This window comes from Populus euphratica, unplaced genomic scaffold, assembly GCF_000495115.2.
Source record: "Populus euphratica unplaced genomic scaffold, PopEup_1.0 scaffold142.1, whole genome shotgun sequence".
NCBI classification, from domain to species: domain Eukaryota; kingdom Viridiplantae; phylum Streptophyta; class Magnoliopsida; order Malpighiales; family Salicaceae; genus Populus; species Populus euphratica.
In genome coordinates, this window is record NW_011499936.1 from 730,445 (window position 1) to 758,137 (window position 27,693).

The window sequence follows — 27,693 nt, forward strand, 5'->3', positions numbered from 1 at the left end:
AATGCCGAACAAAAGGTTGTGGGCCCTAATTAAATCATGATATGATCCATGAATCAGCTCTATTGGATAGACGGTGTGCTTCGGATGCTTCATGGACGTGTCCTGATCTCAACACGGTGAAGAGGAGTTGACCTAGAAAGAGCAAAAACTCTCAAGTCAGGTAGTGCTCTCCAGATGCTTCATGGACGTGTCCTGACCCCAACACGATGAAGTAGAGAGAAGTAGAGGATGAAAAATCCTGGTTGGCAGAGAGTGGATGGATAAATGATCGTTTGAGGAGAGGCTCGGTGGTCCTTTGTTCGAGGAAAGGATTGTTGGGTATGCGACCAAAGTCCCACATTGGTTAGAAATGGGAAGGATCAAGAGTATATAAAGATGGACAAATATCTTCATTGGTAGCCTTTTGGGTATAACCCAAGAGCAAATCCATGAGGGCTTATGCCCAAAGTGGACAATATCATACCAATATGGAGATAGGTGATGTCCATAATCCTTACAGATTCAAGATTCGATAGGCATGTGGAGTCTTTTATTCGTTGCTTGGGGCTTTCCAAGATTTTTGGGTTGGACTATATGGAAAACTATTTTCCACATCGAGTCGCAATGCAATTTGGAATGGATCAGGATCTTCCTGGTCGTGTTACTCTTGATAAGACACGAGAAATTGCATGGATGAATTATAGCAAGCCTACTAGTGATACAAAGTTCTATATCCCATCGCGGCTCTTTGAATCAGATGTTACCACTCGATATTTGAAGTGGTGGAAACAAATGGTTTTATGCCAGAACAAGAAGGTGAGTGGTTCTGCCCAACAGCAAAGAAGTGCAAAGAGATCAAAACCGGATCTGCAGGCTTCAAAGGGAAAGCAAACTAAAATTGATCCTGATGCCCCGCCGCCTGGTTTTCGTCCCAAAAGTAACATGAACGAATCAAGAATTTCAGCTGAGAAAGACAGACCAGCAGCTGTGGAAATGTTTACTTGTAAAAATCAGCAGAGTTTTGGCAATGATGTAATTGCAAATGGCGAGTTGCCTTCTCAACGTCAAAGTAATTTTGCTTCAAATACACATGATGGAACTGACAGGAATATGGGACCATCGTCACAGTCAGCACAAAAGATATCAGGTAGCGAGGCTACCACGGGGGCATCAGGAAGAGCCATGGATCAGATGGAAGTTGCGCAAGAGAATAGAGCAGGTAATATGACTTCTAATAGGGTAGGCATCAATGGCAAAGCAGGAGAAGCTAATGCTTACAAACTTGATATAGCAGAGCTCGAAAATTGGATTGGATTGCTTGAAAGAAAGGTTGCTAAGCTGAAAGCAGCAAGAAGACTTGGGGCACAGGTTTGGTTCAACCTAGACAAGAATGCTGATCTTCTCCAAACACCTCATTTAATTGCGTTTCTTATTCCATATCATTGCCACATTGTTAAATTGGATGGGATCAAAGCATCAACTATTTTGATGGCTCATGTTTTAGGCTTGCTAGAGAAGAACGCCTTTGATGTTAGAAATTATATGAATGCTAGCTATAGTCTAGCATGTCTCTTGGCAATTGTATCAAGCTATTACAGACCTAATTTCACCAGAAAAGCCATGGTAGTCCAGTCCGGTCCGGTCAGTCACTATGGATGAACTATATGAACGCATGAACTTCGATCATCTTCATCCTCCCCGTTACCGTCATCTAACAAGCTAAGCTTATAATTTCCAAAGAAACTTGGATTTTCTAGATTTCCTTCATTTTAAAAAATCAAGCAGCCATCGAACAAGCTTCAAAATAATACAAAACCTTTGTCCTCTCAGTCCAACAACAATGTTAAAGACGGACCAATCTCTGCATTTATTCCGGCCTCCTTTATATTTAACAAATTAGTCTTAGTTATAAAGATTTAAAATATTATGTAAAATAGATACGAGTGGAAAACTTGACTTCAGGAACATAAACAGTGTAATGCTTTTAAAGAAGAAAATAATTGTCGAGAGCTGGGTTTTTATTATACAGTCATAGGTTGGAAAAACTAGAGAGACAGGATTATAGGTGCTGTCTGTTTGTGTCGGTGCATCAAATAAAAAACAACACAAGAAACATAAAATATATAATTTTAAAAATGTGATAATAATTATAGAATATATTAAAATAATATTTTTTATTTTAATTTTAAAAAAATATTTTTAAAATTATTATATTAAAACGATTTTAAAATATTAAAAAAATGAAATTTAAAAAAAACATAATTTCAATCTTTTAAGTTCTGATTGTGATTGAAAGAAAATTAAATTTTAAAAAAACTTAATTTCAATCTTTTAAGTTCTGATTGTGAAGAAAAGATGTAGCAGCCTGTAACACTGGCAAGGGACATCTTGCAAAGCTCTATGTTACTGCATAGGCACAAAGCAGCCTGGAACATGGACATCTAGCAAAGCTCTATGTTACTGCATAAACGAAAACCCAGAAAGCCAAAAGGATTTAAGCCAAAAAAAACTTTATAATCAAGAAAAATACAGGATTTGAGGTGGAATTAGAAGAAGAAACCTGCGTAAAAGAAAGTGAACAAAGCCCACCAGCTTATTCTCCTTGATCACCAATACCTCGCTGCTCAAGAACTCAACCCAAACAGCTCCAACTCATCTCAACACAGCCCCACGCCGCCCAATCAGCCATCACGATGGACTGAGCAGCAACCAAAACCGTAACTAGAAGCAGCAGCTAAAGGCAAGAAGAACACTGCTGCAGCCCTCCACTCTTCCCTTTCACGCGAATCATTTCCTTCTCCCGCTACTGTCACCTCCACGCAAATTAAGAGTGCCACAGTAGCACTCACTATATGTAGCTAGTAGTGTTCACAAAACTTGGATAGGGAGTCATTTGAGGAGCAACAATGCCATGGATGAAAAAAAAAAAACCTGCGAGCTACTATAGCCATGAAAAAAAAAAAAAAAAAAACCTGCGAGCTACTATAGCTAAAGAGCCTCAATAGAGAGCATGGACGTGGATGCTCTAAGATAAGATTTGATTAAGAAATCCATTGAATTTCAGGCTAAAAGGCTAGAGAATAGGATTATCCTATTCACTCTAATCCTTTATCCTTTGTGTGATTGGAAATGGATCTATACTAATTAGTACCTTGCTAGAACTGACTTCACAGTGTAAACATCAGGCTCCCATCTTTTCTATTCATTCCAAACAAGATCATGACCTTGTGAACGAGAAACAGCAAAAGAGTCTGCCTAAAATTTCCAATTTCACAATTTAATGGGTCAAGTCCAGTGACCTCACAGGAAACCTAGCCTTTTTCCACGAATAATTCTAACAAGCCTATGCAATTTCTTGTAGTTTGTTAACTGATCATTTATCCACTGATAATGGCTCAGCAAGCAAAGATTTTCACCATCAGTTTGCTTCATTCACACAGAAACTCAGCTAAGAACTGACTGAAACACGAACCATTGCACAATGCTGGTACACTTTACATGTATCATTACAGACAAACCTGCTCAAAAACATGCGATTGTTTCTGCAATGAGACAGGCTGGCTCCAAACAATTTTTGCTACTTAGTTTGTGCAAAAAGTAACTAAAACATAAGTCAGAAGAACCTGTAGAACTCTATATATCGACCTGACTCGGCATGTTAATTCTATTTGTATTAACTACAAGTTGATATTGTTGGTCAGACAAACCTTCTTCTGGCTAAATTTAGCAGCCTTCAGCCCATCAATTTCTTTCCTAAGCTTGTTGATCCGAGCTTCAAGTTCTAATCCATCTGTGTGAATATCAAAACGACTCCTACTTCCTCTTCCATCATCTTTATGACAACCAGCACCATGACGTACTGGACTAGGGCCATCTAATTTGTTTTTGCTGGTGTTTTCCGTGGTTGTGCTTTCTTTTCCACTCCTAGGTTCCTTCTGAAAGCTGTTTTCCTCCAATTTCATCTCTGCATCTACTTTTGTTACATCATTGTTTTCTGCAGAAGAATATAACAGACTATGCATAGTTGTCAGTGAAGACTTGCGATCACCATACATTCTATGATCAGCAATTTTGAGCCTTTTATGAGTAAAAAACTCCTTCAACGTTAGATTATCCTCCTCATCAGAGTCCAAGACTTCAACATGTTGACATTTAGGAGGGAAACCAGGAGGGCACAGAGGATCATAATCTGACTTCTTCCCTTTGAAACTCGGAGCCAAAATCTCTGAACTTTTTGGATTTCCATTTCCATCTTTCCCACAAACCACTGATTGCTTCCACCATTCCAAGTATCTCAACGTAACATCCGACTTACGATGTCTTGATGGAATATATATCATTGCATTCTTGATTTGCTTATCAAAACGCTTCCAGGAAAGTTCTTGAGTTTCATTCCTTTTCTTTACAGGACCTGGAAGATCTTGATCCATACCAAACTGCATTGCCACTCGATGCGGGCTGTACTGCTCTACACACCCTATTCCAACTAGTTCACATGCTCGCAAGCATCGAGTAAAGGACTTCAATTCGTCATCAACATCACCATCAGAATCAACATCCAAAAGCACCCACTTCTCTTCATCGCCATAGATTCTGTAACTCAAACTCTCCACGGCTGTGGCATAAGGGCGCCACTGGAAACTTCCTTCAGAATCTAGGGCCAATCTTACATTCCTAACGGTTGAACTATTCACATTATGCCATCTAGCTAATCTCGGCACTTCAAAGTCAGTCACATTAGGCTTTGGTTGCAATTTTGTAAACCTCTCCCAGGCCCAAACCTGAACTATATGAAATGGTGACCAAATGGTGAGTTCTAACTTTTGATCATCATTGTCATCCTCAAAAGACAATAAAGTGGACATAGCTAGAATCTTTTTCTTCAACAACCTCAAGTCTCGGTAAATGCTTGCAAGAAGGGCAGGTCCAAGTGCAATTTTGATACCTCTAGCTAGACAAACAGCAATTGGATAAAGATGTATGGAAATTCCCATAAATGGTAGACTAGGAAAAACAAACCTTGACAACCATAGTGATAGAAAAGCCTCGTGCTCGACTTCGCTGTTGTTTTCCATGAGATATTTAATCCAGGAATGGTGGTTCACTTTTTTTGCTTTAGACTGCCTCAAGTGTTTTCTGATTTCCATTAGCTTTTGTTCAACTTCTTTCAATTCCTCTGTTTCAGGAGGGCTAAAAACAGAGGACCCCAACACAGCGTACCCTGCAACCAAAATATCTTCCAAGGTGATTGTTGCTTCACCCCAAGGAAAAATGAATGTGTTAGTTTCAAAACACCATTTCTCTGCTAATCCAATAAGGAAATCATCGTTTCTTCCGATTTGGTAAAGAGAACTCATGACTGCTTGATAGATTCCAACTTTTCTCCATGTTGCTTCATGCAAAGCAGCCATTTTATCAACCCATTCTTTCCACTTCCTTTGAGGATATCTCCACCCATGGAATGTGATTCTTAAAGGCCACCTTTTGGGTTCAAATTTAGAGGGCAATGAGTTGTAGTGTGAAGGGTGTTTGGGAGTGTTTTCATCAATGGAGGAGGTAATTGAGGGTTTGATAAAATGGGCTGTTCTAAGTGTTGGCTGTGCATCGCCAGAGAGTGAAACCATAAGTTCCTTTCTTGTTTCAACAATGGATCCTTCTGATTTCTCCATAACAAAAAAAATGGTGAAGTTTCTTGCAGAGAAAGAGGAGAGGTTAGGGCCCAAGGAGAGCCAAAGGTAGCAACATGATTGTTATAGATTAGCAACAGTAAGGTGATATTACCATACAATTTCAAGGACTCGCTTCATCTAGAAGCAACCTCCACAAACCAGTCCTAGTAACTATGTGTTTTTGAATATGACTACAAAGATGGCATGTGCCTTGTTTCCAGATCGATTGGTAAATAATATAAATTATTATTTTAATAGTAATTAAAAGTTATATTTATTAATATTTTAATATTTAAAATTATGTCAGACGCTTATACTTTTAAACAGCACCAATGTCAAACAAAAATGATTAATTCTAGCGTTTGGGTTTGGATTTAACAAGGATATCATATTCACGTTTATCAAATCTAGCATAGTCGTTGGATGCTCGAGTTTCGTAACGCAATCAAACCAAAAACTCTTAAATTTTAAAATATTATTGTATCTAAATGTTTTAAGTTTAGTATGATGTAAACTTGAGACATGACAAGATATTATCATATACTAATATCTAAAATTTAATAATTTTATTATGTTCAAGCATTTTAAATTTAATTTCATATCAAATTTAAAATGTTTAAGTCTAATAGTTATTTGAGACTCAAGGTATCTTTAATTTAGCTCCAATATCACATCCTAAATACCTTTGTTTGGCATCAATACTATAATAAAGATTGTAAATCTAATATCTTTGTCAAACTCATGACGTCTAGATATAATGCCCCTACCAGATCTAAGACCAAACCAAAGATTTTTAGATATGATAGTTAGGCATTAAGATTTAGTAGCCATATGAAAATGATAAAAACACTCTAACATGCACCCAGCGCCTTGAGTATAGCAACAATTCCAAACTTAAGGTGCTTTGTTTTAGCAGCAAGATCTAAGCATCTCGGGTTTGGTTAGGGGTGATCATTTTTGGTTTGGTTCTGTTTTTACATAAAAAATTAACTAAACCAACATTATTAATTTTAAAATTTTAAAACCAAAACCAATTCAAACTAACTGGTTTCGATTCGGTTAGGTTCGGTTTTTGTTGTTCAAAAATTGGTAAAATTGAAAGCAAATCTCAATACCTAGTACCCACAAACTACAAGCAAATCTAGGTTTCTGTTCTTTAGGAAAACATATCTACCATGTGCCTACAAACTACAAACAAATCTCGGTTTCTGTTGTACAAGAAAACAAATATGCCCATAAACTTCAAGCAAATTATAACATAATAATGAAAAAACAAAAACCTACGAGATGCAGAGATGTGCTTGAAATGGAGGTAGAATCTTAATCATCAAAAAGTCATTTTTTTTTCATTCGCCCTTGTAGTTTGATTAAAGTAAATGTTAATGCAGGGGTGAACTTAAAGAGATGTGAGATAGAGAGAAAGGAGGGCTACGAGGAGAGATGAGAAGAAAAGAGAAAGAAAGAGAAAAAAAAAAAGGACTATGAGAAGATGATGAGATGCATAGAAAAGAGAGGAGGATAATAAGAGAGAGAGAAAGAGGGTTATGAGAAGATGATGAGGAGCAGCATCTGCTGAAAGTTAGTTTAGGTCTAGGTTTTTTGTATCTATACTTGCTTTTTTTTTAAGTGCTGGTATGGTTGAACCGGTTTGGTTCGATTCTATCGGTTTTAGACTTTAAAAACCAAAATCGAACTAAACATGATTTTTTTTGTGATTTTTTAATTGGTTATTTTGGTTTTTCTCGGTTTGGTTTTTTTTTTCCCGGTTTAATCGGTTTATCAATTTTTTTGCTTACCCCTAAGTCTGACAGTTATATCAAACCCCAATATTTTTGGTATGACAATTATGTCAAACCCTAGTGCCTAGTGTTTGAGTCTGACAGCCATATGAAAATGAAAAAAAAAACCCTATATGCAGTCTTGCTTTTGTTGAAACTCAAGGATAACTTCGTATTTGAATTGTTTCAATAAAAGGAAAAGATGATGAAGACCCTTAACATATGCATATTTCCTCCCTTTTCAGGGGTATAGATGTATCTTCATTATTTATTTAAAAAAAAGAGACAAAAGAAGCCTTTAATTCAAAGGTTAAAATTTTATGCCCTGAAAGAAAAATTAATATGTATATTGTAGCTCAAAAAACTCGAATAAATCATTTTATCTTCAATCATTCTTTCAATGTCAAATGTATCTCATTAAAAAGATAATCATGCCCTCCATTGCATGCTTAACAAGTTTCTTTGGAAAAAATAATTTTGTTATTATACTACTCCAATCCAAAATAATATATGTCTAGGTGAACAGTGAAACACTAATCTCTTTTAGTATTTGTAGTAATAAAAGTTATGTTATTTTTATTTAAAAACAACAATATTGAGATAATATTTCTTTTAAAATAATATATCAAAACTATTCAAAAATATATAAAAATATTAATTTGAAATAAAAAAAATTCAATTTAAAAAAACAACCACAATCTCAAACACCTTTTAAAAATGTAGACAAATTTGAAAAACAAATCATATTTATAAAACTTGAATTAACCTAATAGGTTAACTAGTGACTCAAATGACTTTAAACTTGAATTAATTCTGTATTAAACAATCTAGGTTGAGAAAAAATAAAAATAACCCGACATCGTATTTAGCACATGTTTAATATTGTGATATAAAATATTTTTTAAAAATATCTTTTTCTTGAAAATATATCAAAATAATTTTTTAAAGATTTTTTTATTTTATAATAGCAAATCAAAATTATTGAAAAATATTAAAAATATATCAAGTTGATGTTTTTAAAGATAAACACGTTTTTAAAAAATATATGAAAATAAAAACTATCACACTTCCACACGAGCTCTTTTTAAAAAGTAAGGAGGGAACTTTTGAAATGAATAAAATCAAGAATTGCAATTGCTTTAAATCTTTGCATGTGTATTTGACATGCATCACGTAACAAAAGTCTTATCTAAAAATAAGTCAAGTATATCAAATGATACATATAACAAAATCATACCATAATTTTTAATTCAATAATTAAATTGAGATAAAAAAAATTCTAGAACATTTTAAAAGCCTTATTCTTTATAGAAATATCAACACGACATTATTAGTGCTTAATGATATATAGAGGTATTAACTGTAACTTTCTGCCTTATGATGTAGAAATGAAGGTCTTTTAGGGCACTATAGGTGTTTTAAAGGTAGCACAAAGTGTTAGGAAAGTTTAGGATGAAAACAAATATGGAGTTGGCTTAGAGGCGTGAAAACACTATCTTTAAGGTGTTTATTTGTCCCACATATAGACAACACCTTCATAATACAACTAAGCCCTCTAAATCTTTAAAAGAATAAGAAGATAAGACCAATAAAAGAATATATTTATTTTGTTATGTTTCTTTTCTTTGTAGTAACATATTTTTATAGACTTGAAACATAACGATGAAATAACATGATTATTTATCAAATAATATGATTGTTGATGAACCAATATGATTGTTCATCAAATAGTATGACTATTTATGAAACAGTATAATTGTTCATATTAAATTCCAAATTCCAAGTTTCAAGTTTCAAATGCTATCTTTCGATATTTTAAATATCCATATAATAATATTAGGAAGCCAAATAGGAGAGTTTGTCCACCATGACTTAATTTACTACACAATAGAAACCTATACTTAAAAACATTAGTAGGGAGTGTTTCTTTCCAATATGGGATAAACATCTTTTATTTATTTATTTATTTACAAACTACAGCAACAATCCCCCACTAGTTTGTAATAAAGGTCTTTTCACTTGACAGACTTGTGCTTACAAGAAGGTATTTTGCAATTTAAACTTTCAATTAGTGTTAGAACTTGAATCCTACTAAAGTTAATAGTGCTCGTAGATTAAACCAAAATTTTTATTGTAGAATAAAATATACTACACACATAATACTATCAAAACTCTTATTATTAGGAAAGTTTAGGATGAAAACAAATATAGAGTTGGTTTGGTTTAGAGGAGTGAAAACATTATCTTTAAGGTGTTTATTTGTCCACATGGAGACAACACTTCTAGAATACAACTAAACCCTCTAAACCTCTAAAAAAATAAGAAGATAAGACCAAGAAAAGAATATATGTATTTTTTTGTGTTTCTTTTCTGTGTAGTAACATGCTTTTATAGACTTAAAACATAACGATGAAACAGCATGATTGTTCATCAAACAATATAACCATTGATGAAACAATATGACTGTTCATTAAATAATATGACTATTAATGAAACACTATGATTGTTCATTAAACAACATGATTGTTGATGAAATAATATGATTATTTATCAAACAATATGACTATGCATGAAACTGTATAACTATTCATATTAAGTTTCAAGTTTCAATTTCCAAATACTATCTTTTGATATTTTCAATATCTATATAATAATATTATAAAATCAAATAGGAGAGTTTGTCTACCATGACTTAATTTACTATACAATAGAAACTCACACTTAAAAACATTTAGACTTAGAAATATTAGGAGGGAGTATTTCTTTTCAATGTAGGATAAACATATTTTCTTTATTCATTTACAAACTACACCAACATAAAGAATCCTAATATATATATTTGATTACCAAGAGTATTCCATAACAAACTTAATTGAGGGGATGGATCAATTACTAGGGCACAAATAAAAAATCTGGAGAAGAGAGGGACATATTTAAAGACTTACCTCAAGATGAACAAAACCCTAGATCTATTTTTGCAAACTTATAAAGACATCATGTCTATTTAGAACGTGGCTTGTAAGATAAACAATGAACTAAAAACTTCGTTTATGGCTAAACTTTCATAGATATGTTTCTAATTTTGATAAAATTCCTTTTATAGATTATGATAATGTTTTTTTAAAAAAAACAATTGTTAGATGATTGTCCAAGTTAGAAACTTATTTTATTTGAATAAGATTTTTTATTATCAAAAAGTAAGATTTTCTATACATAAATTTACTTATTACGTTGAAGATTGGAGCTTGTATTGATAAATTTGTAATTTTATTATAAAAAACTTTCAAAAAATATTAATTTTGAAGTTTGTATAAGAAGATATTTTATTTTGGGCATATAATCGCAATCAAGTTATTATTACTTACCTTATGTTCAACTTTCAACAATAATACAGAAATAAAACATGGAGAAAAACTAGCTTAAAGTGAAAATTATTTGAGTCAATAATAAGAAATAGTTGAAAAACAATTCAATTTCTAACTTAAACATACTTATTGTTGTTGCTTTATTGGTTAATGTTGTTAATGGTAAGTTAATTATAGTTTATTTTTAAAGAAGTAGAAGAACCAGGAACAACATGAAAGCATAAACATATTGAAAAACTAAAGTAACATGAAGTATTGGTAACATTTCAAGAAACAATATGAAGATAGTGAACATGTTGAAATTAAACCAACAAATGAAAAGGTAGAAAAGTTACTAATTTACTCAGGAAATTGGAGTTAAAATTAAAAAAGATAGAAAAATATTATCTTTATGAAATCACAAGAAATTTTTCTTTAAAGAAAAAAAAGAAAGAGACTCAAATAATAAGAAAGAGACTCAAATAATTTATTTTGTTGATATTTTAGTAAATAAGGTTTAATTTGTGAATATGTTAATTATAGTGCTAAGTGTATTTTTTTTTTATTTGGAATGAAAGATTTTAATTTATAATTATGAAACTCGCAAATGAGTTCTTTTCAAGTAAAGAAGCCTAACACAGGATGTGCACCAAAAGTCTTAACTTAAGAAGAAGTTTGGACGTGTTAAATCATATTTTTCTATTTATTTTAGATTTTTTTATATTAAGTTTTAGAATATTATTTGATTTATATTTCCATACCTACGTTGGTGTTATTTCTTATATAGACACGTTAAACAATCCAAATATATAAAGAGAAATATAAAGATAATACAGGAGGAGACTAAGATTTTTTTGATATTCCATGTCACCATAATCTAAAAAAATAAATTTAATTTATATATAAGGAGATTATATATAGATTAAACTAAAAATAAAAATAAAAATATTAATTTACTTTTAATAAATAAAATAAAATAATTTATATATCTTAATAAAATAGTTTTATATGATATTTTTTTCTGGAGAAGATATTGGTTATTAAAAAATTTATTTAGAACTTTTAAGTTTTAGGGTTTTCTTTATAATTCAGAGATGTAATTTTAAGACTCGAAAAAAAATAGTTTTTTTTTTTTAATATATAAATAGTTTATGGATGTAATTTTTAATACTTGAGCAACAGTCTTCTCTGACAAGAAAAAAAGGAGATAAAAAGTTAAGGGCATGTAGCCTTGTACTGGTTGTGTTCTGGTGCTCAAGTCTAAAGTTTGGGGTTTCCATGGAAAGGGTTTTGCCAAGTTTCGAGAGGGAATGGGCAAAGCAGGGACAAAAGAGAGCAGAGTGCATGCAGCTGGGAATCGTGAAAAGGCACAACTTTTCTGGCACACCGGAAAATCAATAATAAATTAATACAGGTTTGCTGCTATCCATTTTCGAAGTGCTCTCTAGTAATTTGAAACATTTTTATTGCAAAATCGTCCTTAGCCCACAGGAAATGTATTTCAGTTTAGTGGTTTCTTGGTGATTAAAATGGTAACAAGAAGAAGCAACCGCCGACAACAAGAACACTGCTGCTGCCCTCCACTTCCCTTTTTCCCGCGAATCCCTTTCGCTGTATGTAGTGAAGTGTTCACAAAGCTTGGACAGGGAGGCGCTTGAGAAGCAACACTGCTACATGCCTGATAGCTACTAGCTAAAGGATGCTCTTACAGACGCCATTTGAAGGGGAAAAAAAAGTTCAGTTTTTTTAAAAACAATCTCGTGATCTTTTCAAAAGTTTACCCCTAACTATGTTTCGTATTGTATTTAAGAATAGATTTAATTGAGAAATCCATTGAATTTCAGGCTAAAAGGCTAGAGAATAGGATTATCCTATTCTCTCTAATCCTTTATCTTTTGTGTGATTGGAATTAGATCTATACTGATTAGTACCTTGCTAGAACGGACTTCACAGTGTAAACTGCAAGCTTCAATCTTTTCTATTCATTCCAAACAAGATCATGACCTTGTGAACAAAAAACAGCAAAAGAGTCTGCCTAGTATTTCCAATTTCACAATTTAATGGGTCCAGTGACCTCACAGGATCCTTCTAGCCTTTTCCACGGATAATTCTAACAACACTATGCGATTGCTTGTACTTTGTTAACTGACCCTATATCCACTGATAATGGCTAAGCAAGCAAATATTTTCACCATCAGGTTGCTTCATTCACACAGAAACTCAGCTAAGAACTGACTGAAACATGAACCATTGCACTATGCTGGTACAGTTTACATGTATCATTACAGACATACCAGCTATAAAACATGCAATTGTTTCTGCAATGAGACAAGTTGGCTCCAAACAATTTTTGCTACTTAGTTCGTGCAAAAAGTAACTAAAACATAAGCCAGAAGACTTGTAGAACTCTATATAACGACCTGACTCGGCATGTTAATTCTATTTGTATTAACTACAAGTTGATATTGCTGGTCAGACAAACCTTCTTCTGGCTAAATTTAGCAGCCTTTAGCCCATCAATTTCTTTCCTAAGCTTGCCGATTCGAGCTTCAAGTTCTAATCCATCTGTGTGAAAATCAAAACGACTCCTACTTCCTCTTTCATCATCTTTAAGAAAACCAGCACCATGGAGTACTGGACTAGGGCTATCTAATTTGTTTTTGCTGGAGTTTTCCGTGGTTGTGTTTTCTTTTCCACTCCTAGGTTCCTTCTGAAAGCTGTTTTCCTTCAATTTCATCTCTGCATCAACATTTGTAACATCAATGTTTTCTGCAGTAGAAGATAATAGATTATGTGCAGTAGCCGGCAAAGACTTGCGATCACCATATATTCTATGATCAACAATTTTGAGCTTTTTATGAGTAAACAACTCCTTCAATGTTAGATCATCCTCCTCATCAGAGTCCAAGACTTCCACATGTTGACATTTAGGAGGGAAACCATGAGGATACAGAGGATCATGATCTGACTTCTTCCCTTTGAAACACGGAACCGAAATTTCTGAACTTTTTGGATTTCCACTTCCATCTTTCCCACCAAACACTGATTGCTTCCACCATTCCAAGTATCTCAAAGTAACATCTGGCTTACGATGTCTTGATGGAATATATAGCATTGCATTCTTGATTTGCTTATCAAAACACTTCCAGGAAAGTTCTTGAGTTTCATTCCTTTTCTTTACAGGACCTGGAAGATCTTGATCCATACCAAACTGCATTGCCACTCGATGCGGGCTGTACTGTTCTACACACCCTATTCCAACTAATTCACATGCTCTCAAGCATCGAGTAAAGGACTTCGATTCCTCATCAACATCAACAAGCACCCACTTCTCTTCATCACCATAAATTTTGTAACACAAACTCACCACGGCTGTGGCATAAGGGCGCCACTGGAAACTTCCTTCAGAATCTAGGGCCAATCTTACATTCCTAACGGTTGAACTATTCACATTATGCCATCTAGCTAATCTCGGCACTTCAAAGTCAGTCACATTAGGCTTTGGTTGCAATTTTGTAAACCTCTCCCAGGCCCAAACCTGAACTATATGAAATGGTGACCAAATGGTGAGTTCTAACTTTTGATCATCATTGTCATCCTCAAAAGACAATAAAGTGGACATAGCTAGAATCTTTTTCTTCAACAACCTCAAGTCTCGGTAAATGCTTGCAAGAAGGGCAGGTCCAAGTGCAATTTTGATACCTCTAGCTAGACAAACAGCAATTGGAAAAACATGTTTGGGAATGCTCAAATTTGGGAGACTGGGAAAAACAAACCTAGACAACCACAGTGACAGAAAAGCCTCGTGCTCGACTTCGCTGTTGTTTTCCATGAGATATCTAATCCAGGAAGAATGGTCCACTTTTTTGCTTTTTGACCGCCTCAACAGTTCTCGGATTTCCATAAGCTTTTGTTCGGCTTCTTGCAATTCCTCTGTTTCAGGAGGGCTAAAAACAGGGGACCCCAAAACAGAGTACCCTGCAACCAAAATATCTTCCAAGGTGATTGTTGCTTCACCCCAAGGAAAAATGAATGTGTTAGTTTCAAAACACCATTTCTCTGCTAATCCAATAAGGAAATCATCGTTTCTTCCGATTTGGTAAAGAGAACTCATGACTGCTTGATAGATTCCAACTTTTCTCCATGTTGTTTCATGCAAAGCAGCCATTTTATCAACCCATTCTTTCCACCTCCTTTGTGCATATCTCCAACCATGGAATGTTATTCTTAAAGGCCACTTTTTGGGTTCAAAATTAGAGGGCAAGGAGAAGTTGTAGTGTGAAGGGTGTTTGGGAGTGTTTTCATCAATGGAGGAGGTAATTGAGGGTTTGATAAAATGGGCTGTTCTAAGCGTTGGCTGCCCATCACCAGAGAGTGAAACCATAAGTTCCTTTCTCGTTTCAACAATGGTGCCTTCTGATTTCTCCATAGAAAATAAAAGGGTGAAGTTTCTTACAGAGAAAGAGAAGGAGAGGTTCGGGCTTAGGGAGAGCCAAAGGTTGCTGACATGATTGTTTCGAGCTAGCAAAGGAAGTTAATGTGACGATACAATTTCAAGTATTCAAAGCTTCCTCTGGAATCCATACCTCCACTACACCTCTTCCAAATAAGGTGTTAAAAAGAATAAAAATAAAGGCAGAAAAAATGTCATTATAATAAAGTCAAGATCATGATTGCCTAAGAGGATTAATTTAATTTTTGGATGCGTAAGAGGTGGGGAGAGAACTTTTGAAAATGGATAAAAAGAGATTCTGTTTATTTTTTTTTAAAAGTGTTTTTATTTAAATAATATTTTTTACTTTAAATAAATTCTTTTAGTGTTTTCAGGCTGTTTTTAATATATTAATATTAAAAATAATTTTTTAAAATAAAAAAATATTATTTAAATATATTTTTAAATACATGCTACCGGGGGTGGAATCTACAAAACGTTTCTCAATTTACCAATAGAGCCTTTCTGTGGCTTTGTAAGAGGGTGTTTTTTTTTTTAATTTACATTTAAAATTATATTTATATGTATTTTAAAAATATACTTGGTTTTAAAAATATTAAATTAATATTTTTTAGTTTTTTTTATAATTTTAATATTAAAAATAAAAAAATAAAAAAATATTTTAATATATTTTAAAAAAATACTTTTAAAAAATATCCCTTATCAAAACACTAAAAACTCATCTAATACACTGGAAAAGAAATTTACAATAAAGCCAAGAGCTCCCAGTCAAAAACATGGCCTTGTATAGCCCTTCTTTGATTCGAGAAACATTCATTGCGAAGAAAGAAAAGGAGCTAAAAAGTTTAGGGCTTGGACTCTGTGTTTCGGTCCGAAAGTCAAAGTTTGAGGTTTTTGTGGCTAGGGTTTTGGACTAAAGAAAGCAAAGGTGGATGCAGCTGGTAATCGTGAAAAGGCATGGCTTTTCTGGTACACCGGAAAATCAATAATAAATTAATAGAGGTTAGCTACTATTAATACAGGTTAGCCCATTAATGATGTTGAACTAGTAATTTGAAACCTTTTTATTGCAAAATCGCCCTTCGCCCGTGGTGTCCGTTGTGGTTAAAATAGTATCCCAGAGTGTTTAGTTTGAAAAAGTATCATGATATTGTATGGAGTTAAGTTTTATGATTGTTTTTATTAAAATTTGATTTTTTTAAGTTATTTTTTTAATATTTTTAGATTTTTTTTAAAATTCTGATATTAAAAATAAATATTAATATATATATATATATATATATTATTTTAATATATTTTCAAATAAAAATTACTTTGAAAAATAACTATTACTACATTTTTAAATATCTTTTAAATGTTCTAAATACTTTTTTAAGAGTGTTTCAATCTATGTTTGAGTACGTTTTAAAAATATATTTGTATTGAAAAATACCCCTTAATGATGTTGAACTAGTAATTTGAAACCTTTTTATTGCAAAATCGCCCTCCGCCCATGGTGTACGTTGTGGTTAAAATTGTATTCCAGAGTGTTTAGTTTGAAAAAGTATCATGATAATGTATGGAGTTAAGTTTTATAATTGTTTTTATTAAAATACGATTTTTTAAATTATTATTTTAATATTTCTGGATTTTTTTAAAGTATTAATATTAAAAATAAATTTTAATATATATATATATTATTTTGGTATATTTCCAAACAAAAATTATTTAAAAAAATCATTATTACTATATTTTCAAACATCTTTTAAATGTTCTAAATGCTTTTTTAAAAGTGTTTCAATATGTTTTAAAAATATATTTGTATTGAAAAATATAAAATTAATATTTTTTTAATATTTGTGATGCATTAATATTAAAAATAAATAAAAATTTAAATTAATTTTTTTTAGTATTTTTAATAGTTTTGATATATTGATATAAAAAATAAAAAAATATTTTTATTTATTTTTAAATAAAAAAACTTTTGAAATGTAAAATCTTTATAATATCAAATGTGTACTAAATTTAAGTTTTTTTAAAATAATTTTTAAATATTGATATTAAAAATTAAAAAAAAATATTTTATTATATTTTAAAAAAACTCTTATAAAATACAGGACAAAAGTAAAAATTAAAAAAATTATTTTATTATATTTAAAAGAAACTCTTATAAAATACAGGACAAAAACATAAAAATGGATTGCAGCTTTGTTACAGAAATACTGCCCATCCTTGCAGCAGATACAGTTTAGGAAACAACCATTTTCTGATCCTCACACTGCAGACACTCTCTCCATAGTTGTTGTCTTTATTCTTTTTAACATTTCAGTGTCTATCCATTTCTCATACCAAGAACAAAACCTAGCTCTTTGCCTTTCCTTTGTGGAAACCGCCTTGAAGAGTTTCTGCAATAATTGGTTTCCTTAATTCTCCCACGACACAAACAGAAGACACAAACTTTTGGGATTCTTATCAATACATAATAGGTCCACTCACCACTTTGGAAACCTCTTGAAACCCGGGAATGGAAGGGGTGAAAGAAACTATGCTTGATGTTAGAGAAGAGCAAATGTTGTCATTCACTGGTGACAGCATACCAACTCTAAGAACAGCCCATTTCCTCAAACCTACTTTGGCCACCAGTACAAGGTCAGTCCCCAAGGCCCCTACATGTTCTCTATCTTCTCTACCTTCAACTTTTGAGCCTAAAGAATGGCCTCTGAAGATAAATTTCAGTGGTTGGCGGAAGCCTAAACTGAACTGGGCAGCATGGGTTCATAAGTTGAAATTCAAGTATCAGTCTTTATGGAAGAAGGCTGGAATTTATGAAGCCATCATGCATTCTACATTCATTGTTGTAAGAGACTATGATTTTATCATTGGACTTGCAGAGAAATGGTGTCCTAAAACCAACACATTTGTATTTCCTTGGGGAGAAGCAACCGTCACCTTAGAGGATATGATCATTTTGGGAGGGTACTCTGTTTTAGGCTCCCCCGTTTCTTCATGCTCTGATTATGCAAGCAGAGAATTGAAGGAAATTGAAGATAAACTAGCTGAAGCTGGGAGGAATATCAGCAGGGGTAAGGTTATTAAGCCTTGCCAATCTAAATGGATGGAGAAGTTCATGGACAGCGGGAGTGAAATCGAGCACGAAGCTTTTCTTTCACTTTGGCTGGCAAGGTATGTTTTTCGAGATTCTGATATTGCACTCAAGGACCATTTTTTTCCAATAGCAATTCAAATGGCAAGAGGGGAACGTATTGCACTTGCTCCAGCAGTTCTGGCTAGCATTTATAGAGACTTGAGTTTGTTGAAAGAAACAATTGTTTTTACCACCAAGTTAGAGACTTTTGAGGATGGTGTATTGGCACTAACAATTTGGTCACCGTTTCTGTTAGTCCAGATTTGGGGTTGGGAGAGGTTTCCGATGTTCCAACCGAAGCCACTTTTCCTCAAGAATGGTGATCCCAGATGTGCTTTATGGGATAGTGTGAAAGGTGTCAAAGTTGAGAATGCAAGGCTGGCTTTGGATTCAGCTGGGGAGACTTTTCGATGGCGGCCTTATGCAAACCCAGGAGTAAGAGGTTGGCACTTCCCGGAGTTTTACAGAGAGAAAGGAGAATGGCTAGACCTGGGATCTAATGAAGATTTGTTGTCATTTTCCCTATGCTTGACAGTATCCAAGATGGATGGTCTAGGCTGTTCAGAACTGTATCTTCCTCATCGTGTGGCAATGCAATTCGGAATGGATCAAGATGTTCCTGCTCTTGTAGCTCGATCAAATGAATGCTGCAAATGTGCTTCGAAAAATTACATTAGGTCATTTTCCAATTCCAAATTTTATTTTCCACCTCGGTTATTCGAGTCTGATGTTACCATTAGATACTTGAACTGGTGGAGAGGGTCGGTGCAAGAGGTGTCTAAGGATGTGACTGAAGGTGTTGTGCGAAGGAAACGAAGTTTCAGAAAGAGATCAAATCGAGTTCCATGGGTTTCAGTAAAGAATGAAGGCAATGATTTAGATGTCCCCCCTGGTTTTCCTCCCAAATCTGACAGGATGAAAGAAGGGGATGCGGCTGAGAATGAAAAAACAACTTTGGAGGATATATTAAGAGACTGTAGCCTTCATAACAGTTTAGACAGAAGGGAAGGTACATCTGTTTGTACTTATGGCCTAGCTCACAGTTCTTCAATTGTAAAAACAGGAAGTACAGGTTTTGGAAAGATCGAGGCGCTAACAGAACCAGAAGGAAAAACCACGCAGGTTAAAGCTGGAAAGGATGGTTTGCAAAGAGCCTTGGAAGACGCAGACGTGTGCATAGTTGAGACTTCTGCTAACAACAACATGGCGAGCACCAACAAAGATGCAGAAGAAAGCAACGGCTCAGTCTTTCAGATCCCAGTAAATGAACTTGATGCTCGGGTTGCTAGGCTTGAGATAGTAATAGCCGAGATAAAAGCAGCAAGATCATGTTTGTCAAAAACCCCACAGAAGAATATGCTCCCCTGATGAGCTAAGCAGTATCATAGTAGTATTTGATGAATTACAAAAGCCAAACGTATGAGATGTGCTGCGCCATTTTCAGCTAATCCTTCGTCTATATGATTTCATTTAAGTGCATGTTTCCTTTGATGCTTGCTAGGCTCGGAACACTTGCAATCCTTAAATAGTTCTGCATTTCTGTGTAAATTGCTTGCTTGAATTACAAACCTTCTCTGGATGTATTACCCAGCCTCGAGTGTAATCAGTGAAAAGTAAAATCATGGAATATTTTCGGTATAAAGTATAAACACGATGATTTTAGATAATTTTCTGTATAAAGTATTACCTGTGATATTTTATATAAAAAACATTCAAACTATTTTATTTTACTATTTTTTTTAAAACCATGCTAATAAGAAAAATATGCTAGATAAAGGGACTCGGTGAGTGTTTGCTTTTGTTTTGCATTACAACATTTTTTCAAAGTATTTTTAAATTACATTAAAGTTTTTTTTTAAATGTTTTTAGATAATTTTGATATGTTTTGATATTTAAAATAAATTAAAAAATCTATAAAAAAATTATTTTAATATATTTTAAATTTAAAAACACTTTTAAAAAACATTTTACATCCCAATACTAAAACAACACTTAATTTATATCTTGATTAATGTTCGCACCCGCACAATTCTCTTTGTGGAGTAATAAAATCTATTATATTAAATTATATATCTCTTAAAATGAATGTAACGTAATGAACACAGTTACAAAATGGTTTTCTCAATATTATAAAAACAAGTCCCATGTTTCAGTTATGAAGCATATCTATCCATTTCTGGTGCTTCTCTTCGATAATTTAACTTTTTTCAAGGAAAACATGGTGAAATCTAGGGTTAGGAATAAAAAAAGAAGATGGAAGGGAAGATGAAGTACAACAATCAGATTAGCGAGAAGAACAAGCATCATAGGTCTGGATGGAGAAATATCGTATTTTAATAAGAAGTTCCAGTTTTCCAGGCTGCAACAGTGGAAATGACAAAGATCCCTGCTGAGAAGGCCAGTAAACTGTCGTGAATGAAGAAATTCATGGATAGTGGCAGGCTGGCAGCGAGATTTAGCATGAAGCATTTCAAGGTATAAGCAGCGAGACGCATGAAGCATTTCAAGGTATACTCTCCCATATACTTGCGATTCCATCAGGAAGCTTGTTTTCTCTATTGTAATTCATGTCGCTAGAGGCAATAGAACTGCACTGCACTTGCACCTGCTGTTCTTGCCTGCATTTACAGAGATAGATATGACGTTGTTGAAAGGGAAAATCGCAGAGTCAACCTTGTTGGGGATTCCGGTGGGAAAATATGATGGTTTAACAGTTAAGCTTTGGTCATCAACGCAATCAGTTCAGGTTTGGGTTTGGAAGAAGTTCAATGAACTGCTGCCGAAGCCTAATCTGATGAAGAGTGGGTACCTTAGGTTGGCTCTGTGGGACAAATTGAAACAGAAAGTTGAGAATGTTTCGTTGATTTTAGACTCGGCAAAAGAGAGTTTTAGCTCTGGAAAACTGGGATTTCTCCAAGTTTCATGGAGAAAAACAAATGTGGGCGACTGCTGGTTCTAGTTTGAATGAAGATTTAATGGCATTTGCTCGATGCGTCAGGATTTCAATGCAATTCGGAAATGATGAAGATCTCTCAGGTTGTGTTGGTCAATGCTCCAACAGACCTGCGATTGCATGGGCTGCTGCTTACAGCAGAGGACACTTTACACCTATTATACTGAAAAACACCCCAGAAATAGTCACAGTATGCAGTTACCAATTGACTTGTGCTGACCCAACACGCAGTCTACTCGGCGCTGTCTGTTCAACCGAACCAAAACCTGAAGTGAAATATAAATAATATTTTTTATTTTTTTTAAATTTATAAATTTATATATAAGAAATTAATTTGAAGGAAATAATTTTTTTATAAATACTTTTAAATTGTAAGTAATAAAAATATGCTCTAAAAATAATTGGGATAGTAGTAGAAAAATGTTGTTTCATTTTTATTTTTTTAAAAATATTTTTTTTAATATTGAAAAGACAATATATTAATGAATTCGAGTTTTGCAGTTTAATCTATTAAACACACAACTTGATCATTAACTTTATTTATTCAACCATCATCTATTGCTTTCCTATTGAAGCAAAATAAAAGGTAAGAAGTTGGTATATTTAGTATTACGGTAGCTGTTGTGGATTGAAAAAAAATATTTTATAAAAAGTACTTTTAATTAAAGTTGGTTTGGAAAAATATCTGTTTCGTTAAAACTATAGTTAAAATTGAGGTTGAACGAAAAGTTGTTTAATGTGTTTGGTTAAGAATGCTTTTGAAATTAAGGTTATAAAATAATTTTAAAAAAATATATATTAATATTTATGGTTTTTAATTTAAATATTATAGATTTAACTATTGTTATTATATCATAAAATAAATCATACTTTATATAAATTTTTTTATTATTCCATTAAACTATCTCCAATTCCATTACATACAAAATTCATCCGGTAATAACTACAGTTTCTATGATTCTTTGAGCGTGCAATAAAATTAGGTAAAATATTATTAGAAATAAAATTAAGATTATAATATAAATAAATTTAATTCACCTTAAACTAATTTTTTTTTAAAATATTATTGTTCATATTCACATGAATAGTGCGAGTAAAATCAATTAAAATTCACTTGACTGTTCAATGGTTTTTTGAAAAAAACTGTTCACTTGAACAGTGTGACTGTGGAGGGATGCTACACTGTTCACTGAACAATGCAGCATGGTGTGGCCGCAAGAAGCATCTTTTACATGCATTTCAAACGAAACATTTCGTGGGACCCATGAATAGTAACCTACTTTTATTTTTTTACCAAACGTTGTTGCATCTACTTTTTAAGCAAAATGCCAATGCAATTTCTTAGAAAAATATTGTCTTAAGGTGTGTTTGGGAACACGATTAAAATCATGTTTTTTTAAAAAAATAATTTTTTTGTTTTAATTTTTTTCATGTTTTCAAATCGTTTTGATGTGCTGATATAAAAAATAATTTAAAAATATTTAAAAATATTATTTTAATATATTGCTGAGCAAAAAACACTTTAAACAATAACTGCTACTAGACTCACAAACATGTCTATTGATTACAACAAACATACAACCAAAGCTTTTCATTTTGTAAATATTTCTCTGCAATGTAATATATTCATCTTTTCAAGAAATATATATACAAGGAAGTAAGAAAACCTAGTCTGTTTAGACTTCTATTTTAAGTAAGATAATAATTTGTATAAGGAAACAAATAAATTTTCCTACAATCTTGAAATCTATACATATCTCACTAGCTAATATACAATCTTGTTAGCTAACACCCCCCTCAAGTTGGTGCATAGATGTCTATCATGCCTAACTTGCCAATCATACTATAAAAATCCTTATTTAATACTGCGTTAGTAAGGATATCAGCTATATGACTTAAAGATTTAACAAACAGAAAACATATAATTTTTTTATCTAACTTCTCTTTGATAAAATGATGCTCTACTTTAACATGTTTAATTCGATCATATTGAATATGATTGTGTGCAATTTGAACAGCTGTCTTATTATCACATTACAAATTGATAGGATCCGTATACTTGATCTCTAAATCCTTCAAAACACTCTTGGTCCATAACAACACATATATTCCCTAAGCCATTCCTTGAAATTCTACTTCTACACTAAATCGTGCTACTTCTATTTTTTACTTCTCCAAGTAATCAAATTCTCTTCTATAAAGGTCAGATAACCAGATATAGACCTCCTTAGTGTTTGATCTTTTGCCCAATCTGCATCAGTATAGCCTTTAATATTTAAGACACCATTCTTCGAGTACAATAAACCTTTGTTAGGTGTACCTTCAAGATATCTCGTCCATAACAACACATATATTCCATAAGTCATTCCTTGAAATTCTACTTCTACACTAAATCGTGCTACTTCTATTTTTTACTTCTCCAAGTAATCAAATTCTCTTCTATAAAGGTCAGATAACCAGATATAGACCTCCTTAGTGTTTGATCTTTTGCCCAATCTGCATCAGTATAGCCTTTAATATTTAAGACACCATTCTTCGAGTACAATAAACCTTTGTTAGGTGTACCTTCAAGATATCTCAAGATCATGTAAACCACATCCATATGCTTCTCATTTGGTGCATGCATAAACTGACTCACAATACTTGTAACAAATGTTATATCAAATCTAGTATGGGTTAGGTAAATTAACTTACCCATAAGTCTTTGATACTGACCCATATCTGTAAGGACTTGATCTAGAAAAATCTCAAGTCAATGATTCATTTGTATTGTGTTTCAATAGGTTTTTCAATAGGTTTGCAAGCTAGCACCTCAATCTCACTTAGAAGAACCAATACGTATTTATGTTGTGAAAGGAAAATTCCTTATTTAGACCTTGCTACTTCAATACCAAGAAAATACCTTAGTTGTTTCAAATCTTTCATTTTGAATTCTACAGACAAGTAACCTCGCAGTGTCCTTATTTTTTTAGGATCATTACCTATCAAAATCATGTCATCTACATACACAATCAATGTCGTTACCCTTCCATCTTTATGTTTTACAAATAACATATGATCTATATTTTATCTATTGATAACCAATTGCTTTCATTGCCAAAGTAAACCTCCCAAACCAAGCATGAAGAGATTGCTTTAAACCAAACAAAGATCTCTTTAGTTTGCACACTCTAACTTCATGTTTGGAACTTTGTTTTATTCTAGATGAAAGTTCTATGTATACCTCTACCTCTTCTTTTAGATCATCGTTCAAGAAAGCATTTTTTACATTGAATTATTGTAAAGGCTAATTTGGATTTGCAGCAATAGATATAAGAATACAGATGGTGGTGAGCTTGGTTACTGATGCAAAGTTCTTTTGGTAGTGAATACCATATTTATAGGCATAACCCTTGGCCACGAGTCTCTCTTTATATCCATTAATGCTTCCATCCACTTTAAGTTTAACAATGCATACCCATCTACACACAATCACCTTTTTTTTTTCCTTATGATAACACAACAAGTTCCCAAGTTAAGTTCTTCTGTAACACTTTCATCTCTTCATTCATGGCTTTTTTTACCTTGAATCTGCCAATACATCTTGCACAATATTAGAAATAGATACTTTGGATAGTTGATTAATGATTAGTTCATAAGATTCCAAAAGTCTATGAAAAAAGACATAGTTATTGATAGAATATTTAACATTAGTTTTAATGTCTGGCTAATATTGTTTTTTTGTAACACCTTTATTAGGTCTTTGTGAATACATGAGAGGGTTAACATATATCCTTAGTGGTGGGATTATCCAGGATATTTTGGAAAGAAGACTTTCTGGTTGATGGTGCGAGTAAGTCACTTATTGCAGTTTTTTCCTTATTGAGGTTTGTAGCTTCTGTGTCACCAGCACACAATTCAATCATCTCAGCTTCTTCCCCATCATGGTATACAGCTTCTATGTCACTAACATCATCCTTACAAAGGTCATTGTCCAATGATAAATTCCTCTCATTTAGAATAGTTTAGGTAAAAATGAACGAAATAACATTATGCTCATTGTTATTCACCCTTTTTTCAAATGCCACTAACTACATAAAAACACCATCACCCTTACTTTTATCAAAAAAAAAAATATTGCAAAGCTTACCCTTTCTATACACATTCTCCCCTTGAAGAGGAGAGCCTAAGTTGTTTGCTAAATAATAAGGATTTATTTCATAAAAGAAAACATCAATAGATACATGAAGCTTGTAAGTTTGAGAGTAGTAACATCTTTACCCTTTCTAAAAATTAGAGTAACTAACAATCACACAATATTGGGCACAAGGATCAAGTTTGTTACAAAAAACTTTGAGTATGTGAACATATATCGTACAACTAAAGGTTTTAGGTTCCAAGTTTGGTTGATTGGGTGTGTAAAAGAAGGTTTATAATTTTTAGTATAGGGTATGGAAATTAATTACCTAGGAAGGCACTATATTGATAATGTAGACAGTAGACTTGATAGCCTCTCCATAATAAAAGGGAGGCATATTTATTCCAAAAAAAGATGCACGTACCACCTCTATGATCTGCCTATTTTTCCTCTCTGCAAAGCCATTTTATTGGGGTGTGTAGGTGCAAGAAACATGATGTCTAATTCCTTATTGTCGAAGATAATCACTAAGCTAGTTCTCAAAAAATTCCATGGAATTGTCAGATTTCCACACTTTAATCTGTTTCTAAAATTGAGTTTTCATCATATTATAAAATTCCTAAAAAGTAGTACTAACATCACTTATCTTATGTAGTAAGGATACTCATGTTATACGAGTGCATTCATCAATAAATGTAATAAAATAACGAGTTTTAGGCATAGACAAGATTGCTACAAATCCTCAAATATCCAAGTGAATAACCATAAAAGGTTTACAACGGCTCTTTGCCAATACACAAATGTCAAACTAAAAATCCAAAATATACAATTCTGTAAACAAATTAGGTTTTAATTTCTAAAGGTAACTAAAGAAAAGATGTCCTAGTCTCTTATGCTAGAGCTACACCTTAGACAGCTTCCTATCGAGTTTTAGGTATAGACAAGATTGCTACAAATCCCTAAATATCCAAGTGAATAACCATTTGCTAGTTGTTGTCAATTTTAAATAGTAGAGGTTGCCTAATTTAACACCATAATTATGAGTTTTCTGGGTTAAAATATCCTAAAAAACATAATAAAAAGGCTAAAAAGTAACAATGCAATTGAGTGCTCCAGTGATTTGGCTTACAAATAACAAATTACATTCAAGACTAGGAACAACCAATACTATATTAAAAGTTATAACAATAGTTAGAGCAATAGAGCTCTTTCCTGTAATATGGGAGATATCATCATTGATTATAGATATGACTTGTGGGATGATGAGCGAAGATTTTGTAATTTACTAGAGTTTCTAATCATATAATCGGATGTATCAATATCAATAATCCAAGTATTATCCATAGTAATAGCAGAAAGAACACGAGCCTTACCAATACTATTCGGTTGAGTTGAATGAGAATTTGATCATATTCGAAATAAAGACCACTTAAAAAAATGTACTTGCATTCTCATCATCATCATATAAAGTTGCACAATCCCTTTAATAGATTCTTCTTGGGATGTGCTGCGATGATCGAATTCCTGAAAAATTGCAATAAGTTTATTATAATATGTGGATAAAGGCATACCATTCTGAATGGTTGAAAAGGACTTTTAATTCAGTTCGAACAATTGTGTTTCATCAAATCCATCGTAAAAGGTCCTTGACACTGCCTCCTATATTTCCCTGACTATATAACAAGACGAATGAATCTCTGTATTAGGTGAGGGCTCATTGATTCGATGAGCTAGCTCTTTACTTTATGATTTTTGATAATCCATGTATCATAGTTATATCATAGTTTGGATTGTTAAGTGCAAGTTTCACCGTTGCTCCAGTTAGATATCTAACCTTGTTGTAGGTTCCAATATACATCCCCATCAACTACAACCATAACATATAGTTTGTTTCATTTAGAATAATACTAACAGGAGAGCCATAGATTTCCTATTGAATGATAATTGGGTTTGAGAAAGGATTGCGTGGAGTGGCTAGAGCAATTGGATTTCATTCTTGTTTTGCCATTGTGATTTTGTTTGCAGGAGGATGTCCCTGAAATACAAGGGTCAAGGGAGAATACAGGGAAGAATAGTTTAAAAAAGAATGAGTTTTTCAAGCTTGCTCTAATACCATGTTGATTACGACATTCAACAACTGAAACTTTTCATTCTGTAAATATTTATATGCACTCCATGTTGAAGTAAACTCAATCTAGAAGGTCAATGAAGGCAACCACCAGCTGTCACCGCCCAGCCACCAACCGACCAGCCGCCACCCACCGGCCGCCGACCGC

The 27,693-nt window shown here is 33.0% G+C and overlaps 2 protein-coding genes and 1 long non-coding RNA gene across 3 annotated transcripts; 2 read left to right on the top strand and 1 right to left on the bottom strand.

The window, feature by feature from the left end:
• Positions 1 to 3,428: 3,428 nt before the first annotated feature.
• On the bottom strand, positions 3,429 to 15,385 carry LOC105136527 (uncharacterized). Its single transcript, XM_011041925.1, has 2 exons — positions 13,599 to 15,385; positions 3,429 to 4,032 (listed from the first exon to the last, which is right to left on the bottom strand). The coding sequence occupies exons 1-2, from the start codon at positions 15,197 to 15,199 to the stop codon at positions 3,657 to 3,659; spliced, it is 1,977 nt and encodes a 658-aa protein (XP_011040227.1). The 5' UTR covers positions 15,200 to 15,385; the 3' UTR covers positions 3,429 to 3,656.
• Positions 11,976 to 12,493, top strand: LOC105136526 (uncharacterized). The gene is made up of 2 exons (XR_844361.1): positions 11,976 to 12,184; positions 12,276 to 12,493. It is a non-coding gene; the product is annotated as an uncharacterized LOC105136526 (long non-coding RNA).
• Positions 15,386 to 17,536: 2,151 nt separating the features above from the next.
• On the top strand, positions 17,537 to 19,754 carry LOC105136529 (uncharacterized). The gene has a single exon (XM_011041929.1). It carries the CDS (start codon positions 17,727 to 17,729, stop codon positions 19,713 to 19,715), a length of 1,989 nt encoding a protein of 662 aa, XP_011040231.1. The 5' UTR covers positions 17,537 to 17,726; the 3' UTR covers positions 19,716 to 19,754.
• The last annotated feature ends 7,939 nt before the right edge of the window (positions 19,755 to 27,693 follow it).